At 43.6% G+C, this 19,451-nt stretch overlaps 1 protein-coding gene across 1 annotated transcript in view; it reads right to left on the minus strand.

Annotated features, from left to right (window-relative positions):
- LOC148068491 (titin-like) overlaps positions 1-19,154 on the minus strand; it is a 68,713-nt gene extending 49,559 nt beyond the window's left edge. The window contains exons 1-20 of the mRNA XM_087804615.1: positions 18,449-19,154; positions 18,061-18,309; positions 17,877-17,951; positions 17,642-17,719; positions 17,179-17,421; positions 15,807-15,878; positions 13,172-13,239; positions 12,325-12,478; positions 9,370-9,549; positions 9,002-9,073; positions 8,358-8,402; positions 6,509-8,089; positions 6,111-6,161; positions 5,646-6,041; positions 5,286-5,564; positions 4,763-5,032; positions 4,551-4,690; positions 4,368-4,494; positions 818-957; positions 42-168 (exon numbers count right to left, since the gene is read on the minus strand). Coding sequence (XP_087660741.1) covers positions 42-168; positions 818-957; positions 4,368-4,494; positions 4,551-4,690; positions 4,763-5,032; positions 5,286-5,564; positions 5,646-6,041; positions 6,111-6,161; positions 6,509-8,089; positions 8,358-8,402; positions 9,002-9,073; positions 9,370-9,549; positions 12,325-12,478; positions 13,172-13,239; positions 15,807-15,878; positions 17,179-17,421; positions 17,642-17,719; positions 17,877-17,951; positions 18,061-18,309; positions 18,449-19,154 — 5,053 coding nt within the window. The remainder of the gene's footprint in view (positions 1-41; positions 169-817; positions 958-4,367; positions 4,495-4,550; positions 4,691-4,762; positions 5,033-5,285; positions 5,565-5,645; positions 6,042-6,110; positions 6,162-6,508; positions 8,090-8,357; positions 8,403-9,001; positions 9,074-9,369; positions 9,550-12,324; positions 12,479-13,171; positions 13,240-15,806; positions 15,879-17,178; positions 17,422-17,641; positions 17,720-17,876; positions 17,952-18,060; positions 18,310-18,448) is intronic.
- Between the last annotated feature and the right edge of the window lie 297 nt (positions 19,155-19,451).

Genomic DNA, 19,451 nt, shown 5'->3' on the forward strand with positions numbered 1-19,451 from the left:
TTGTCCTTTTGGATATTCAAGTTAGATGTACTTCATCTTACCTTTGACCCTGAGGTGAGCTGACGACTTGGCGTTTGCAGCAGAGAAGTCGATACTTCCTGCCATTTCCTTCTTGCAATTGAAGAGAATCAATGTGTGACGGCTTCCCTCCTCCTTCATCTCCACTTCCTGAGACACACATGCACACAAACTGTGACTTAATCTCCCATTGAACAGTGAGAGAGGTTCTACCTTCAAAAACCTAAAAATCTGGAACAGATTCTAACCGACAATCTTATGTTTTGTCCACATGTAGCCAAGTATCTGCCATACATTATTGTTTCTTTGTACAATTTAGCCTGTCACGATTTTTTAGCCCATGTAAAAACAAGATGACAAACTTATGCTTCTGGTTAACTTTTTTGTTTTTTAGTTGACAAAGATGTGTGGACATAGATTACAAGAGGTTTGAATTCCTAACAATCCATATGGCCAAACGCATCACGCAGGTTCATGCAACTCTGTGTGCATGGTATTTTATTTGAAATCGATGAAGTGTGTATGTGATTTTTTTTAATATGAAGCTGGATGTTTGTCATTCACCAACGTGCGTACAAGGCCTTAATTTGCCGCCCATTGCGAGCAAAAAAACATCATAATATCCCTGCTGCTTCAGACTCGGATGAACCCAAAAAAACATGCGACTCACTTCCTTCACATATCGCTCATCTGGTTCCTAAAGCCTAAATTATGGAAGAGCAGCATATCTAGCTGACACCCACTATTCTGTGACTATTCAGGTTACATTAAATGAGAAAAACCCTGGTCAGTATCTTACGGATGACTGGTGCAGTGTCTCTCCCTTCAGCTTCCAGACAGCATGAAGGTCATCCTCTGAGATCTCCGTCTCAAACTTGGCAGTCTCTGTCTCTGTGATCTCTACACTGTAGAGTGGCCGCACTACTTTGATGTCTCGCTCTGCAGATGGAGAAGATGTTGGTCAAGCAGAGAATACATAACAATACTGTGGTCATTCTGTGGAGATGTGGATGTAGAGATGACATACTAATACAAGCCACAAAAGGACAGACAAACATTTTTAAATGTTGATGGAAAAGAGGCGACGAGCCATCATGAAGTGAAGAAGGTTTCCAATTGTTCCACAGATTTACCTTCAATGTTTAGGTTAGCCGTGGTTTTGTCCGTGCCACAGTCACAGGTGTACACTCCCATGTCTTTCTTTTCTGCTTTCCTGAGGGTCAGAGTGAGCTTTCTGCCCTCCGCCTGCATCACAACATTTCTGGACGGAACTAGTGCTATTCCGTCTTTGAGCCACGTGACGTTACCATCCTCCTTACTGAGTTCGCAAGACAAAATCACCTCGTCTTTTTCAACTGCGGTATAGTTCTGCAGTTTGACTGTAAAGTACAGGTCGCCCTCTGCAAGTGAGACATTGTTGACATGATTTTTTTGTTCCAGAACGTTTGTCCTGTCCTGAAGACCTGCTGTCACACCAATCTCTCATCATCATTCTTTCACGCCACATTGTTGCACAGACCATGGTCTTCAGAGAGTCAAGGAGAGACTTGCTGAGGAAAAGTGGCGTACTGACCGAGCACAGTGAGCATGGCCTCTGAGTTCTTGTCCATAGCCTCCACTCTGATCAGCGATGTGTCATCTATGGTGACCTCCTTAAAGGCTAGGCTGTGGATTCGGCCCATCTCTAACATGTGCACCACCTTGCTTGGGTGCAGACGTTTGTCATTCTTGTACCAGACCACAGGAATCTTATCATGTGAGAGCTCAACACTGAACTGAGCGGTCTCTCGCTCCTTCACAGTCACATCCTTTATTGGCTTTATAAATTCAAGGCGAATACCTGACAACAGAGAAGAAACTGAGGCAGGTCGGTAGCAGAAAAATATTTACCTAAAGCCTCCATTCAAGAGCAGGTTTTACAAAAGGAGATTAACCACATCACTGCTGTACTCAACAGAGGCGTGGTCTTCTCTCTCTGCTCAGATCCTGTTTTCGGGCCAGGACCAACCAGATTGCCTATAACTACCCCTTTTGAGGCTTCCATTAGCCTGAAGCCCTCACTAGTGTGCAATAACCTTGAGTGTGTCAGGAGGCTCTTGGCAAATATATTGGAGAAAGAATCCGCCTGGGAGTCCTAGATCTTTTACCTTTGATGATCAGTCTTCCGGACGTTCTTTTATCTTCAGCTTCAAACATGTATTTGGCTTCATCCTCATACTTGGCAGATTTGACAAGAAGTGTGTATCTGTTTTTGTCCTGCAGCAGCTCAAACTTCTCGTCATTCTCTAACTCCTGTGATCCTTTAAGCCAGCGAAAGTTTTTTGGCTCTCGAGAAATTTCCAGCTCAAACCTTGCCTCGTCTTTTTCATAGACATGAACATCAGAGATTGGCGTCAGGAATGAGACCGGCAGCTCTGTAGGTTTCAGAGACACAGTTAAACCTCTCAGCCTGCTTTCTTAGGTGGTGGAAATTTTGTCTGCAACACTGTAAAGGTTGGGGAGAGCGGGCATTGTGGGAGAGCTCACCCTTCACTTTCAGCTTCGCTGAACACTTTGCGTTGGCGACAGCAAAGCTCACCTCCCCTGACTGAGCAACTTTGCAGTTGTACAAGACCAAAATATGTTTGGCTCCATCCGCCACAATCTCAGAATCCTGCAAATGGCCGAATGACTTTAGAAAGCGTTCACATGTCAGACAAACACACGCCTGAACATCTAGTAACGTACAGATGATTCGCTGAGGATCTCTCCATTGAGTTTCCACTGCCCATTTACGTCGTCTTCACTGACCTCCACTTCAAATCGAGCTGTCTCACCATCAAAGATCTCAACGCCATAAAGCGGGCGAACCACCTTTATATGGCGAGCTAAGAGAGGCAAGACTTAGTTCAACAAACACCTCTTGATACACAAAGGGTGGAATTTGCAGTGCTTATGAAAGATGTTTTAGCTTGTAGATAAATTGAAGACAAAAGGTCATAATGTTATCACATAACATAAGCACAACCTTTTTTATCAATGTCGCAGTGATTCAGAAATGAGATGACATTGGCGGGGTTAGGTGAGGCAGCGCTTTTTACCTTCAATGTGCAGCATTGCCGCTGTCTTGTCTGTTCCACAGTCACAGATGTACTGTCCTTTGTGCTCGTCTCCAACCTTCTTGATTAAAAGTGTTCTACGTTTACCCTCGGCTTTAACGCTTACTAATTTGGAGGCTTTGATTTCAGCCTCCCCATGGTACCACACAACCTCCACATCTTTGTTGAGCTCACACTCTAAAAGCACTTCATCTTTCTCCACTGCAGTGTAGTCCTGCAGCTTGACTGTGAAGTATGCGTCACCCTCTGTTGGGGGAAAGCTTCCATGACTCTCCGTGAACAAGATCAAACACAGACACTGAACACATGACATGACACAGACAGATGGGGATTAATCTCCTCATTACCTATCACCGTCAGGTTAGCCATTGAAGGCATTCCTTTGGCTTCCGCTTTGATTTGACAAGTGTCGTCAAGAGTCACGTCCTTTATCTCGAGAATGTGTTTCTTTCCATCCACACGAATAAACACCGTCCGGCTGGGATGTATCTTCACGTCGTTCTTGAACCAAGTCACTGAAATGTCTTCATGAGAGAGCTCTAGCTCAAATATGGCGGTTTTGCCCTCCTTGACCGTTTGGTCTTGTATGGGTGAGATAAATTTCAGCCTGATACCTACAATCGTATTATTGATGTTGATGTGAATTAGTGGAGGAGAGTAATAAACCTGCTCAGTTAAGTTTGTGCTCATGTTCCGTATAGGATCCTAGCACTTACCCTCAACCGTCAGTCTTGCTGTTGAGGTCTTCCCCAACACCTCTATGGTGTATTCGTCCTCATCATCAAACTCACAGCAGTTAATGATTAGCATGTGCTTCTTTCCATCATCGATGATGTCATACTTCTTGTCTGGGGTGATGATGTCAGCCCCTCTATACCACATGACTTTTGAGACATCCTTCGTGATGGTGCATTCAAACTTTGCCTGTTTCTTTTCAGGCACAGAAACGTCTCTCAGCGGGACAACAAAGCCCATCTCGATTTCTGGGTTGAAGAGCGGAGACATGTACAAACGTCAACAGACAAGACGACAGACCACACAATGTACACGGACACAGGAACTTGAACAGCTCCTGTAACACGAAGAAGCTTCCACTTGTCACCAGACAGGTGGTCAGTAAGCTGCTGAAAGCTCAGCACACAAAACAATAAGACAGATCTCTCGGTCAGGTGTATTGACGCCCCCAGATGTGACCATGGTGTTGTAATCTGCTGAATGGTCATTTTAACTTAGAGAAAACACCTGCATTACCTTTCACATTTAGCATCGCACTGGTCACCGCATTGAGGGCCTGGTAGGACACCTCACCGGCCTGGTCGAGTTGGCAGCTCTTCAGGATAAGTTTTCGCACTGCTCCTTCCATCGTAATGTCACATGTCTGTAAAAACGTCTTTTAGTGTATGGACACACAATTGAAGGCTTATAGAGTCTTACAGGGGATCTCGTCAAAACCTCTCCTTTTAGCTTCCACTCTCCAATGACGTCGTCCTCTGAGATCTCAGTCTCAAACAAGGCGTCTTCTTTCTCAACCACCTCTACACTGGCAATAGGTTTAAGGATCTCGGCTTCCCGCTCTAGATACGATCAGAAGTTGTAAGATGTGAATACAGGTGTCAAAAGAAGCAAAAAAATTAAAATTCACTGACCTCCAAGAGTAAGCTTGGCCGTGTAAACCCGTCCCTCCACCTCCATGGCATATTCTGCAACATCTTCTGGCTGACAGTTTTTGATGGTGAGTGTCAGTTCTTTGCCTTCTGCCTTAATCTCCACCTTATCAGATGGAGTGATTTCTGTTTCTCCTTTCAGCCACTTCCAGTTGGGGGTGTCTTTGAATAGTTCACACTTGAATGTTGCTGCAGCCTTAGGCTTCACATGCTGGTCTCTCAGAGGCTTCACTATCCAGTCCTTTATTATCTCTGTTGAGAGTTAAAATGAGAGAACATTGCCGCTCTATCAGTGGATCTGATTTTATGGAATGAGAGTAACCAGTAGTTGGTTTCAGAACCACTGAACTACTATTTAGACGACAATTAGTGGGTCAAGCTGTAGAACCTTGAAATGTTCATGGCATTGCTAAATACAAAACACTGCTGGTAAACAGCAAATTATTTTCACACAGAATCCTTTCAGAATGCAAGTTTGTTCCTTGGAAATGGCAGTGTGTCTTACCGATTATTTTTACATTAGTTGTGGTCTTGACATCCTCCTGGCCTGCGACCTCGCAGGTGTATACCCCAGCATTCTCCTCCGTGGTGTTCTGGATTGTCACTGCATGCTGCATACCGATGATGTTGATCTGAACCTTACCAGCCACCTTCTTCAGTACCTCCCCATTTCTCTTCCACACTACATCTCGTTCTTTGTTCAGCTCACAGGTCATGTACAATGGCTGACCCTTAAGAGCAGAAGTTTCCTCTTCCAACTCCTTCACCCACTTGACAGGCAACTCTGCAGGCATGAACAGCATGTTCAGCAAGTATTAATATATGAAGGGAGAGAGCTTCAACATAAAGGAGAGAAAATAGATACCTTCAACAATCAGCTTAGCCGTGCAAGAAATCTCCTTTCCTGCATTCTTGGCCACACAGGTATATTCACCGGTGTCCGACAGTTGCACGTCAATAATCGCTAGCTTGCGGTCTTTCCCGTCAGAGGTGAACTTGTGCTTTGGGCTCTCACGCAAGTTGCTCCCGTCCTTCATCCAGGATGTGATGGCAGTGGAGGGGGAGACCTCGCATTCAAAGACAGCTGAGGAACCGATGGACTCGGCCTCCTGCAGCACAATGTTTTGAATCTTCTTGATGAATTTCAGAGGAACAGCCTTAAGTTTGAAGCCTGCAAATGGTTCCTCTGGTGGTGATGGACCTTTTCCACCTGGCTTCAGGCCGCGACCACGGCCTTCACCCGGGGATGGGGTCAGCTTCGCTGAAAGACAAAATGCTTGTTTGTTTGGAAATTACACTTTGTTGCACATGTATATCTGTCTGGACTTACGTTTTAGGCCACGGCCTCGTCCTCGTCCTGCCTCCTCTGCTGGTTGTCCCTCTGTCAGAAAGACAAGAGTCATTGTCTGATGAAGCTGCTAAACAGAGCTCAGTTTCCAAATGTGAAGATATTTCAAGGGTGAGGGTGATTTGGTAGTGACTCAAAAAGAAGTGGACACCAGGTGGATGACTGCAGAATTGCATGATGACAATGTCCTGTATGAAAAGTATGAAGACAAAAGGCACAGACTTGGACTGATACAAGAGCAAAAGAAGAAGACATGGAGAGGTGGACTGAATGAAGAGAAGGTTTTGTCACATTTAGATGGAAAGGGACATTAAAATGGAGGCATGGCATGGTTGTTATTCAGGGCATGATGCTTTTCCAGGTGGGGTCCCATGTCTCACCTCTACGGGTTACCCCTGGCGCCTCCAGAGCACCATCTTCCTCTTCACCAGTGGGAACTAGCTCCCAGCCCCAAACTTCTTCCTCCTCAGCCGCTTCCTCTCCCCCCTCAAACTTCTCCATAAACACCTCCTCCTCTGGTTGGGTGTCAATCTTTTTCATCTGCACTGCTCCAGGAGATACCTCTTTTACCACTGGAATGTGCTCTCTTTCTGGCTTTGGTGCTTCCTCAAGAGAAGGCTTCTTTGAAACTTTTTTAAGAGTAACAGCTTCAAAGGAGTCTTTGGGTGATACTGGTTTTGGTGTCTTTTTCAGTTTATCCACACTGAGTTTCCTCTCAACAGGTTCTATTTCTTTCAGCTTTTCAACTTTAGGAGTTTGGGTCTTTTTAAGCTCAACTTTTTTCAGCTGCTCCATTGGTTTTAAAATGACTTCTTCTTTAGCTTCTTTTGGTTTTGGCGTGACTACCTTCTTTAGCTGAACAGGTTTTAGCTCTTCAGAAACCTTCTCAGGTTTCTTTGCCGTTGAAGCACTAGGTAAAATAATTTTCTCAGTTGAAACAGGTCCTTCTTTTGCCTTTTCCATAGGCTTTTCAGAAGCCACAGGTATTTCAGGTTCTTTCAGTGTTACTCCTGTCACTTGTTCTCTTAGCTTTTCTTCCTGACTGCGACGGCGCAACAAGGCATCAGCTGGTCTTTGATCGCTGTCTTTTGATGGTTTGCTTTTTTTATCTTCAGATTCTTTTGGCGGGCCAGGAACAGTTTTGAGTTTGACCATCTCTACTTCTTCTTGTGTTGGGATTTTCTTCACCTTGGAAACCACTGCAGCAGTTTTTGGTGTTTTATCTGTAGTTTTCTTCTCAGCCACTGGTTTTGCTACCGTTGCTTGATCCTTTTCCTCTTTTGGTGGTCTTTTAGCAGGTTCTTTTGGCTCCATGTCATGCAGCGTTCGCTCGCCTTTCTGGAACGCAGCAGTGTCTCTATCTGCTGTCTCTTTTTTATCTTTATCTCTATCTCTATCAGGTTCTTCCCCTGGCCTCTGGAAAGGTTTTAACTTTATAACTTCTTGTTCAACATCATCTGAGGGCAATTTCTTGACCTTTTTAAGTGCCACACTAGCAGGTTCCAGTTCACCTGGCTTTGGGTCTTTAGAAGCTTTCTTTAATGAAACAATATCCTCTGGTTTCTCCTCTGACGGAAGTTTTTTCTGCCGTGTCCAAGAGTCTTTGACAGCGTTTTTCTCTTCTTCTTCTTTAGCTGTTAAGATTTTAGGCTTCTCCACGGTTTCTGCTTTCTCCCTGGGTTGTTTACCCTCTGCAATTCTCCGGGTGGAAACAGCCACCTGAAAGGTTTCTTCTTCATACACAAGCTCCTCCACATTAAAGACAGTGGTCTGGGTAACTGTCTGAGGTTTCTCTTCCTTCACTGGCTCTTTTGGAGTGACTGATGGGATCTTCTTCAATTGTACCGTCTCCTGCTCCTCTTCCACTTCTCTCATGACTCTAGTGGTTTTCCTCAAAGTGGGTATCTCATAGGTCCCTCCCTCGTCCACCTCAACTTTACCTTTTTTGGGAATAGCCAGTTCTGAGGCAGCAAACATTATGTGTTACAAGACGACACCACAAAACAGTTACACATAGATATAAATAAGAGGCATATGTGACTGAAAAATATCTGCTGTAATCAGTATCTTCAAATGTGAAAAACAGACAACTTGGCAAAAATTTATCCTGCAATCTTCACCCGGTGACCAGTTTGTAATATTATTCTGTCGTTGCTCATGTCAGATAATTGTAGGACATTTACATTCATGTGGTTAATGAAAGGTTGTGTAGCAATGTCAGGGTCCTACCTTTCTTTACACCGCCTGGTGTCTGGACGGGCCCTTTGGTCTCATCTAATGAAGGAGAATCATTTCAGATGTCAAATTTAAAGTCATATACAAGTTTAACCCTGGTGTTATGTCTGGGTCATGGTGACCCAGTGGCCTGAAACTAAATGTATTTGGGCCTTGACCCAAAGATAACACAAGGGTTAATGGGTTTGCCGAATGAGAAATTAGGTAGACTGCAGCAACAACATTAAAACAGATGTAAACAATGAGGGAACAGAATTCAAAAGAGTCATAAAACAAAAGAGACATAATGTAAAAACAAATGAAACACAACAGAAGAAACACAGGTGATGTAGAAGACAAAACAGACAGAACCCAGAAGAGACATATCAATGAACAATGAAGACATGTTACATAGAATTAGCAGTTGGACTAACACAGAGCTTTTAACATACCTGGTGTGGAATCAGGCAGAATTGTCTTTTTTTCAACCTTGTTGGTTTTGTCTTCAGGGACTTTTGGGACTTTATCAGCATATTTGCCTTCTTGAAGAAGAGTTTTAATAGCCAGTAAATTAACAGAGTTTGTGACATAATTAGTGAACAAAGAAAACTAAAGAGAGGCCTCTTGTAAAGAATGTCTAGAGGGTGAAAGTAAGGTACCTTCTAGAACAGTGGCAGCCTTCACCGGTGTAACTTTTCCCACGTCAGGCGACGCTTTCTTCTTCTCAGGTTCTTTGGAAGAGCATGTTCAGACAGTTACAGACTATCGTGTGCAAGTCTAAGAATCTAGCATACCTAGACAAGAACCAGACACAACACCAGATCACATAGATGACACAGAGGTTAATAGAAACAAAGCACTGCAGTATAGGAACACATGGTTGACAGGACAGTTGTGAGAAAAAAGAGGTTTTCTGATTGGATCCTTCTGTAGACATGTGCCCAAACACAATGGGTGTGGTGACATGGTGTTCTCTGGAAATAAGTGATACAGACGATGATTGCACATCAACTGCTGAAATGACTACCTATGAAGAGTTCTCCTCCTTGTCCCTTAGACCAAACCCCTGGCTCTACAAAACACAGAGATCCAGAAGCTCCAGGCAGCTTGCAGCCGACGTCTTCAGCTTGGCCCATGCCGGGCTCAGAAACTCTGGACACCTGAAAGTTGTTGGATGCCTCCATGTGGGCATGATCTGCTCCCAATACTGCAAGTCGATCTGTTACTGACGGTTCTATTCTGTTTTCAGTCAGGGGAAGGACACTTTTTCTTGATGCTGGTTCAACTTCTGTCTGGACCTCCCTTGTGTTGTGGAATGTTTGGCTTATCCTTCCAGACTCTGTTATATTTTCAATTATCTTCTCTTCTGGCCCCTTCTCCACAAATGTTTCCTTCATCCCTTGCAATTTGTAAGACTGTGGCGTTTTTTCATATTTTACCATCTCATTGTTTGGACAAGCAGAAGTGGGCTCAATACTATTTATTTTATCACCATAATCTCTCTGTTTACCTTTTGTTCCTTCCACAGTATTATGAACATTTTTCTCTCTCGTATTTTCTAGTTCTAAATTGTCAATTAAAACATCTGTGCGTTCTTCAATGACACCTATCAGCTGAGGTTTTTTTGTCACAGAATCATCTGTTTCTACTTGAGCTACAAGATGTTTCTCTGATGATGTGGTGTCTATCATAATAGCCATAGACCTTCTGTCCACCATTTTGTCCTTCACAGTTGACAACAGCGGCTTACATCGTTGTTTTCTGTCTTTTTCTGTCTTAGAATGGGCTTCTACCAGAATGCTCCTATTTTCTGAATTCTCCTGTAGTGATTCTCCTTCAGAAGTAAACATCAGTGCTTTCTGTAGCGGGAGGACACATGCTGAGATTTCAGAATTTTTCAGAATTTCAGATATTCCTGCCTCCTGCCTGTAACTTGTTTTGGTGTCTTGCAGCACAAAAGCAGGTGAAGCTCCAGTTTTTTGTTCCTCCACCGGACACGTCACATTCATCTTATCTGGCTCATGATGTTCATCTGGCTTTGAGAACAAAGAGTCCCTTTCTTCTTTGGTTGAATCTTTGACTGTCCCTGGAACCGATACTGCAGATTCAAGTGGAAATGCTTGCTTTTCAGAAAATGTCTCTGTAGCATCAGCAATGTAAGTTGAGGTGACAGATCTCTTCTGTCCTGTATGTTGAGACATCAGGACAGGTTTCTTTTCAAACTCCTGGCCTCTACTCTGAACTGAGATGGGACCTTCAAGTGGAGAATCTTCTACTTGTTTATGAAATCTGTCCGTCCTTTCAGAAGCTCCATCACAACTCACACGTCTTTGGACCTTCATACCCTCCAGCTCTGCAGCTTCAGACTTTTCAGTCAACAGAACTCTTTGAGTGTCTGCTTCATCAGAGGGGGGAAGTGCATCACGCTCACATGTGTCTTTCCAGGGAACACTTTCTCGACTGTCCTTCTTTGTTACTTGATCTTCCTTTTGTTGGATATCCCTACTCTCTGAAGGCCCAAAGTCTGTCACTTTGTGTTCCAACCTCTTTTTCGGTGAAAGTTCTTTCCTAGATGGAATAATACATCCGCCTCCATCTTTGACCAACTCATACTCAACACTTCTGACATCAGTAACCGAAAGTTCTTTGTTAATTGAACCACCTTCATGCTTTATAGAAGAGTCCCAATTTGATGGTCTTGAGTCCTGTTTAGTCACAACATCCATCTTTTGTTTTACAGAACTCACCATCTTGTCTTCTCTAGTGTCAGAGCGGACTTCTGCTGGAGCATTATCTGATGAGACTACTGTCATTTGGGTCATCTGTGACTCTCTGCTGCTCTGTCTCACCACTGGTTCCTTGGGAGGAGAAGTCGGTGCAGAAGTCGCATGACCACTGGTTTTACTGAAGTTGCCTCTGACTTGCTTGCTGCTTTGATCTTGTTTATTTTCTGGATAGTTGGCCACCTCCAGTCCACAAGCCTCTCCGTCTGATCGTTGAGAAGAACCTGTGAGATGTGTTCTATGAACAACCTCAGAGGTAGCAGCCTCCACACCGTCTTCTACTATTGTGAAGTCTTCAACCATACAGATCTCAGATGCTTGATCCAAAATGTCACTCATATTTCTGTTGGGAAGTGTTTTGTCTTTATCTCTCTGTTCTACTGGTCCAGCTTCTCTGGTTTGCTCCTCCAACAGCATAAGATCTCTTATGGCTCCCTCTGGAGAGTATAAAGACTTTTGCTGTTTAACCATCAAGCTCCCCAGATTGGCCTTGAACACCAGAGTTTCACTAGTGGCTTCATGATTTACATTTGAAGTCTTGACTACCAAAGACATTCCAGGTTCTTGATCTTGGCTCGGAGATAAATCTTCTTCCTTCTTCTCCTCTGTAGATGCAGATCCTTTTTTCTTCAGACCACCTTTAGCAGCACACTTGGTCTGTGAGTCAGTGCTGCTTATGGGAACCATGGAAGCCAATGTGTGAAGTAACGATTCTTTTTCAGCTATTCTTGTATCCTGTGGTTCAGCTAATTCCTTTTTGATCTGATCTTGGTTCTGATCAGTCTGCCTTTGGCATAATTTAGATTCTGATGGCTCCATTTTCATGACGACTGTATTGGGATCTTTTGACCTGGCAGTAATCACGGGTTCCTCAGGTGTGGAAGGCAGTTTGAAGGGACCGACTGTGAAGGTTTGATCTATAGTGGTTCTGGTCTTAAGCTTTCCTTGCTCTGGTTTGGTTTCAGAATGTAATTCTGTAAGACCATCATCAAGTGCTGCCTTTGTAAATTCATATGTGATAGACCCCTCTGTGGGTCTCTCCTTCTGCAGGCTCCCTGGGTTTGCATTGTGGTCCTTTAAGTAGCTTGGCTCTTGGGACTCCAACAGTGAAGTACCTGGACCAAGAAATGATTTCCTTTTTATCCTTTGGCCTCTGGTTAATCCAGACTCTTGTCTTCCTACTTTGTTCCCTGTCTCACTTTCTTTTTGATTTCCACCTGCAATCAGTGTTCCGGAGATTTCTCTTTTGTCATCTTCTGATTCGTTAGATTTCTTCAGCAGCTTCTTTGCTCTGTTGGGACTCTCTGCACTGACGCCAATACCAATGTTTAAGGCGTCCTTGACCTGAGTTAGCTGAAAATCGAAAGATATGGTGTCACAATGGTGCTCTTCTGATGCTGGACTGCTCTCATCTGCAACCTCTCTCTTTTTATCTATGATTATGATGTCACAAATGTCAGCTGAAGCATGTGTGACATTTTTTCCTTCTTTGGGACTCAGACATGGTGCACTCTTCTTCCCTGGTGTTCTGTCCATCTTCTGTGAAGCAGATATTTCAGGGTGCTCGGGTTTCTGTTGTTCAAAGACCATCTCTGGTTGATCATCAGTTTGTGAAGGCCTCAGCTCTGATTTTGTCTTTAAATAAAGATTGCCTGTCTGTAATTTTGATTCTGGATCTTTACGTTTAGAAAGCAGAGAAGTTGTTTTTGAAATTGCTAAGTCTCTGACTTGGTTCTGTTTTGTTATAGACTTCTCACTTTGTCCTTCCACAAAACTTCTATTAGCTTCATCACTCCTCTCCACATGTTTTCTTATGTAGTCTGCTGATGAAAGTTGAAGTGATGCCACTTGTTCAATCTGTTTTGTCACTCTTTGTCCAGGCTGTTTTGAAAAGGATGCTGTCTCCTTCCCTAACCCAGATTTACGTTGGACCTCAGGTTGAAGATTTAGTTCGACATGTGACGTTGGGTCGACAATGATTGGTATAGATGGCAAATTGTAGTCCAGAACTCTATGTGACCTAGTATTTTCTTTTTTGCCTCCTACTTGTGGGTCTTCAGGTCCCTGATTAAATCTTTGTCTCCTATCCACAGATTTGAATTTGATGTTGGATTCTGGATTTGAAAGAGAAGTTATCTTATCGTGGCCTGCAAGCGACTTCCCTTCTGACAATTTTTGGAAAGTCTCGTTACTTTGTTCAGCCTCTATAGTCTGATCTTTGACCTCCTTTACCAGCTCTCCTGTGGTAAGCTGAGTTGTCTTAGCGACGACTTTAGAATCATCCATCAAAGACTCATTAGAATATTTGTTTGCTGCAGCTACAATATATTTTTCTGATGAAGTGGTGTCCATCATAGGTGCTATAGTGGGAGTAAAAAGCCCCGGTTCTTTTCTAATTATCGTTCCATTAGACTGGACTTCTACTGGAGATGTACTCTCTTCTAAACCCTCCCCCTGTAACTTATCTTTAGGCATAGATGTCTGTGGTTTCTTGTGCATGAAGACACACGCTAAGACCTCGGTCTCCGATTGCCCAGCCTCCTGTGTGTGCCTTGTCTTGGTGCCCTCTAGCTTAATAGAAGATAAATGTTTTAATGTGTGTTCTTTCTCTGGAAACATCACATTTGGACAAAGACATGGTGCACTCTTATTCCCTGGTGTCAAGTCAGGATACTTGTTTTTAGCACCTGTGTCCACCCATTCAAATGTTCTGTCTAACCTCTGTGAAGCAGATATTTCAGGGTGCTCAAGCTTTTGTTGTCCAAAGACCATCTCTGGTTGATCATCAGTTGGTGAAGGCCTCAGCTCGGATTTTGTCTTTAAATAAAGATTGCCTGTCTGTAATTTTGATTCCGGATCTTCACTTTTAGAAAGCTGAGAAGTTGTTTTTGAAATTGCTGAGACCCTGACTTGGTTCTGTTTTGTTCTAGACTTCTCACTTTGTCCTTCCACACAACTTCTATTAGCTTCATCACTCCTCTCCACATGTTTTCTTACGTAGTCTGCTGATGACGGTTGAAGTGATGCCACTTGTTCAATCTGTTTTGTCACTCTTTGTCCAGGCTGTTTTGAAAAGGATGCTGTCTCCTTCCCTAAACCAGATTTACGTTGGACCTCAGGTTGAAGATTTAGTTCCACATGTGACGTTGGGTCGGCAAGGATTGGTATTGATGGCAAATTGTAGTCCAGAACTCTATGTGACCTAGTATTTTCTTTTTTGCCTCCTTCTTGTGGGTCTTCAGGACCCTGATCAAATCTTTGTATCCTATCCACAGATTTGAATTTGATGTTGGATTCTGGATTTGAAAGAGAAGTTCTCTTATCATGGCCTGCCAGAGACTTCCCTTCTGGCATTTTTAGTTCTTTGGTTGATTCTTTGACTATCTCTGGATCAGGCTCTGAATGTTTCTGTGGAGATGGTCTATCCTGTGAGACATTAGCAGAGCCTGGACTTCTGCCGGACGCTTTTTTTAACCTAACAAGCTTATCTTTGATGTCCTGATGTTTTCCAAGAGAGACTTTCACCAGCGGTTCCTTCTTCATCCCAGTTACCTGAGCCAGGGTAGTGGAAGTGACAGACTCTCTCTGTCTTGAAAGTTGAGACATCCTGTCAGGTTTCTCTTCAATCTCATGGCTTCTACTCCGAACTAAAAGTAGCCCTTTAAGTGAAGAACCTTCTACCAGATCATGTAATCTTTCCTTTTCTGCAATAGCTTTATCCAAGCTCACGGGTTTTTGCACACTCTCACCCTCTAGTTCTGTGTCTTGTGCTGCTGAATATCTTACAGTCAACATCTCTCGATGATTGTCTGTTTCATCAGGAGGTGGAAGTGCAGCAAGCACATTTGTTGTTTTCAGAGGAAAACTGGATCTGCTGCCCTTTTGTGGAGCAGACTGTGGTGATTCCCTTCCTTGAGTTTGTTGGTGATGGATGTACTGAGGTGTCAAAGATTCACTTATGATTGAATGCTCAGAAGCTGTCAGTGTTTGTCCAAACAATTTTTTCTGTGACTGTGTATTCTTGGATGAAATTAAATGAACGCCGCCATCTTTTAATGGCTCATTCTTTACACTTCTCACATCTGAAACTACAATATCTTTTCTAGTTAATATTTCACTTTCATGCTCTTCAATGGAGTCTTTATCAGGTTTGGCATGGACTAGTCTGGAGTCTGGTGGAGCTCTCTGTTCCCAAATAGTTTGCTGGAGGTCGGAGTCTTGATCAAAAGACTCTTTTTGATCCTCACGAACAATAAAAGAAATATAGTGTTGAGATTGTTCTATGCACTGGTCGATCGTTGGGCTGAGAACTTTGTCCACTTCTTCAAATTTTAGTTTTGCTGAGGAACCGTCAGTAACAGATGGCTCACGAACTACAGATTTTCTTATCGTCCTAATACATGCTGTAGGTAGTTCTGCTTGTTCATCAGTACCTTAAGTGGAGATTGTCAGGCGGTGTAAGAGAAAGCACCGTGTGGTGGTGCCAAGAGATTAGGAAGAGACAGACAAAGAGGTTAGGATTCAATTTGAGGAACATGGAATCTGCCACTCTCTCAACCATAAATATTGCTGCCTGGACACGAATGCTTTAGAGAGATTGAGTATGATCCTTTAAGACTTCGTGACATCAAGCAGCTATAGTTATAGAAATGAGACTGTAGGTTGGACAGAAGTTTTGTACCTTGTTGAGGAGGTTTCTCTTTGAGCTCCACTGCAGCCTGTACAGGAGTCTTTGCTGATGTTGCCTCTGGTTCTTCAAAGAACACAAAAAGGTGTGAGAAATTCACACTGCACAAACCACAGTACAAAAAACGACAACAGAGTAACACAATAAGTCTCTGGAACATCACAGAGTGATTCCACTGCAGAATGTTTGGATGAAGAAAGAATGAATCCAAACATGAACACAGTAAGTCACCCCATACCTCTAGAAGCCGTCTCTGAAGAGATCTGTAGATCAGGGGACTTTTGCACCCCAACACTGGTTGCAGTAACGTTGTCTGTCTTTTCAAGCTTGCTTCCAGGTTTTAATTGGACACCTGCCACTGACTTGTCTTCTGGCTGAGATGGTGCAACACAATGGACCGGCTGCTCAAGTAACATATGTGGTTTTGGTTGAGCTGGGGGTTCCACTCTGGGCTCCTGACTTAGTTTGCTAGACAATAGTATGTCTCTAGACTCAGTCAGGGCTTTTGAGGCTTGTTCAAAGTGAGATGATTGCACTTGCATTAACTTAATGCTATTAGCAAAAAAGTCTTTGTCTAGCTCTGCCTGACTCACTTGGGCTTCAATTTTGATGAACTCTGTCCTGGTAAGCTGACCTGTCTTGTCATCCACTCTTTGTTCTTCTACACACTTGATCTCATCTGACTTGTTTTCCTCAACCTGGCCTCGCACGGCTTGTGACTTGCTTGTTTCTTTGACGAGGGAAGCTGCCCTTGTCTGGTCTGACTCGTTCTGTCTGTACTTCCATGTCTGCGCCGTCTCCAAGATCAATGTTTTGTGATCTGCTTGTCCGTCCTCTTCTACCCTGGTCTTTTTTGTACAATAAACTTCTTGCTTCACTTCAATCTTTTCTTCGTGAGCTATGACTTGGCTCTCTTTTGCTGACATTTAAGAAGAAAGAAGAAGAGGCGTCATGCAACGGCGCCAAGAGGTGATGAAAAAAGACAAGAAAAAAAAATCAGTGTTAGAAAAAAAAAAACTGTACATCCTATGTGGCCACTGTGGATTGTCAGAGGTTTTGTACCTTTGTGTGCGGATACCACCAGAGCAGAGACCTCCAGAGACGTCTGTTTGACTTTGTCTTTTCAAGAGCCATGATCGTGTCAGCCAAGAGAATGTTAAAAAAAAGGATATTGTTAACACCAACCGATGGCAACAAGCAAAAAGAAGAACAGAAAACAGCAACAGTTCAGTTTGTTGGTACCTGCTTGGTCAAAGTCCAGACCAAGACTCACCATTCTACATAATTCACCCTTGAACACAAAGTTCTGATAAATCTTTGAACAGAGCGGTTGCTGTTTCCCAGACTGAGCTGATCTCATTAGTACCTTCAAGAGGTTTTTCTGTTATCACCACAGAAACTTTCCCAAGGGGGTCGGAAGCTTCAGAGGGCTTCTCTAAGTGAAACTTTGTCTCCACCACACCCTGCTCATCTGACACGTTCTCACTCTTCCTGTCTGGAACTTTCTTGTTCTCTGGAGTCTCTTTCTGAGTTATAGTCTCCAGAGGTTCCTCCACTTTTGTTTGAGTTCTTTGAACCATGACAGCATCAAGAGGTTCGGCACTTAAGCCTTCAGGAAGTTTGGAAAGAGACATGCAAGGATCATAAATGTGATGGAAAAGAGGGGCATGCTGGCGAACTTCTCAGATCTCTACATGCCCAGTGTTAGTGAAAACAACCAACACCAAGTAGGAATCTTCAGAGCATAGTAAAAAGCTAACGGAGAGAAGGGCTCCTTAAGCTTTATCAATGTACTTTACAACACACAACACATTTAAGGTAGGAAGTACCTTTCTCTGTCTTTTTTCCAGAGTGAACAACTTCTGGTTTGAGTTTTAAGGACTCTGCCACCTTCTCCTGAATGGGAGCTTGGAAAAAAACATGCAGCAGTTAGAGGTGAATCCAGAAAGATGAATAACACTCTAGCGAGTGTAAGTGTTGAATAGGTTGAGATGTCAGAAGAGTTAGACTGACACAAAGCAGAAATTAGTTTAAGTTTAGTGGATGATGACGAGCCTTAGGTACCTTCAGAGATATTCTTCTTCTCTTTCCTTTGGGGGGCTGGCAGAGCTACCACAGGCTCCTTCTTTGGAAGCATGTCTTAAAGATAACAGGTTTGTAAGACACCCAAGAAGACCCACATCAAGATCAAAGTGAATTTCAGAATTAAGAGATAAGAGCACGCGATCAAGTCCATGGCAGCCACTACCTTTCATCTGACGCTCTGGTGTTGAGGAGCTCTGTGTCATCTCGCCTAGTTCAGGCCCCTTGGGCACTCGTTTTTCCACCACCTCTTGAGTTCTAGATGATGATGGAGGTTCTGGCTTCTGCACTTGGGGTTCGGGTATTGGAAGTAGTACTGGTTTGAAGGCTGGGAGAATCAATTCTGGTTCTTCCTTGGCTGCTGCTGATTTTCCTTTGACAGCAGTAAGTTCAGGTTTTTGCGCCTCCTCAGAGACTTAAAGTGACATTGAATTAGACAAACAGGACTTAATGAAGACATGCCGCTAAATGGCAAACCCTCACACTCACATACTCATGCAATCAGCAGCCAACATCAAACCTTGATTCATAAATAAAGTCCAAAAGAGAAATACCTTTTGAAGCCACCTTCTTCAACTGAGTTGCCGGTTTGGGTTCTGTTTCAGCTGGCTTTGGTTTGGGCTCAGGATGCACCTTAGGAACTGGTACAGTTTTTGATTCTGCCACTTCTTTTGGTGGTAGAGCCTGCTTTGGTTTGGGCTCAGGTTCAACTTTAGTAGCAAGGGTCGGTACTTGCTCGACTTCAACAGCTGGAGTCCTCTTTGGTTTGGGCTCAGGCTCAACTTTAGTTGTCACCTTTGGCTTGGGCTCAGGCTCAACTTCAGGAGCTGGCTTAGGTTTGAGCTCAGGTTCAACTTTAAGAGTCGTCTTCTGTTTTAGCTCAGGCTCATCTTTATGAGCCGGCTTTGGTTTGGCCTCAGGCTCAACATTAGGTGGCGTCTTAGGTTTGTGTTCAGGTTCGACTTTAGGAGTCGGCTTAAGTTTAAGCTCAGGCTCTATTTTAGGTGCCACCTTTGGTTTAGGCTCAGACTCGACTTTAGAAGTCAGCTTAGGTTTAGGCTCAGACTCGACTTTAGAAGTCATCTTAGGTTTGGGCTCAGGCTCAACTTTAGGTGCTGGCTTGGGTTTGGGCTCAGGCTCAACCTTAAGAGCCGGTCTTGGTCTGGGCTCAGGTTCCACTACAGGAGATGGTGCAGGTTTTGGTTCTGCTTCTTTTTTTGGTTCTGGAATAGGTTTTGGTTTGGTTTCTGGCTCTGCCATTTCTTCTTGAGGAGTCTGTGCACGTTTCTGTTTTGGTTCTGCCTTAGGTTCTGGTTTGGCAGCAGGCTCTAGTGGTACCAGAAGACATTGGCTAGCATTAAAACAGCATTGTAAAACAAGAGCAATCAAGAGGTGTGCTTAAGAGTCCTCGCAGTAGCACACAAAATGAAGATTGAGATCGTAGGCACATACAGATGAAGAGCGATGTCTCAGAGACACACACACTCAGATTAAGAGGGACATCTCAGGTACGTACATTCAGATGAAGAGTTAGAGCAACATGGAACGAAGACCAGG

The sequence above is a fragment of the Callionymus lyra genome, chromosome 12 (genome assembly GCF_982586985.1).
Source record: "Callionymus lyra chromosome 12, fCalLyr1.hap1.1, whole genome shotgun sequence".
NCBI lineage: Eukaryota > Metazoa > Chordata > Actinopteri > Syngnathiformes > Callionymidae > Callionymus > Callionymus lyra.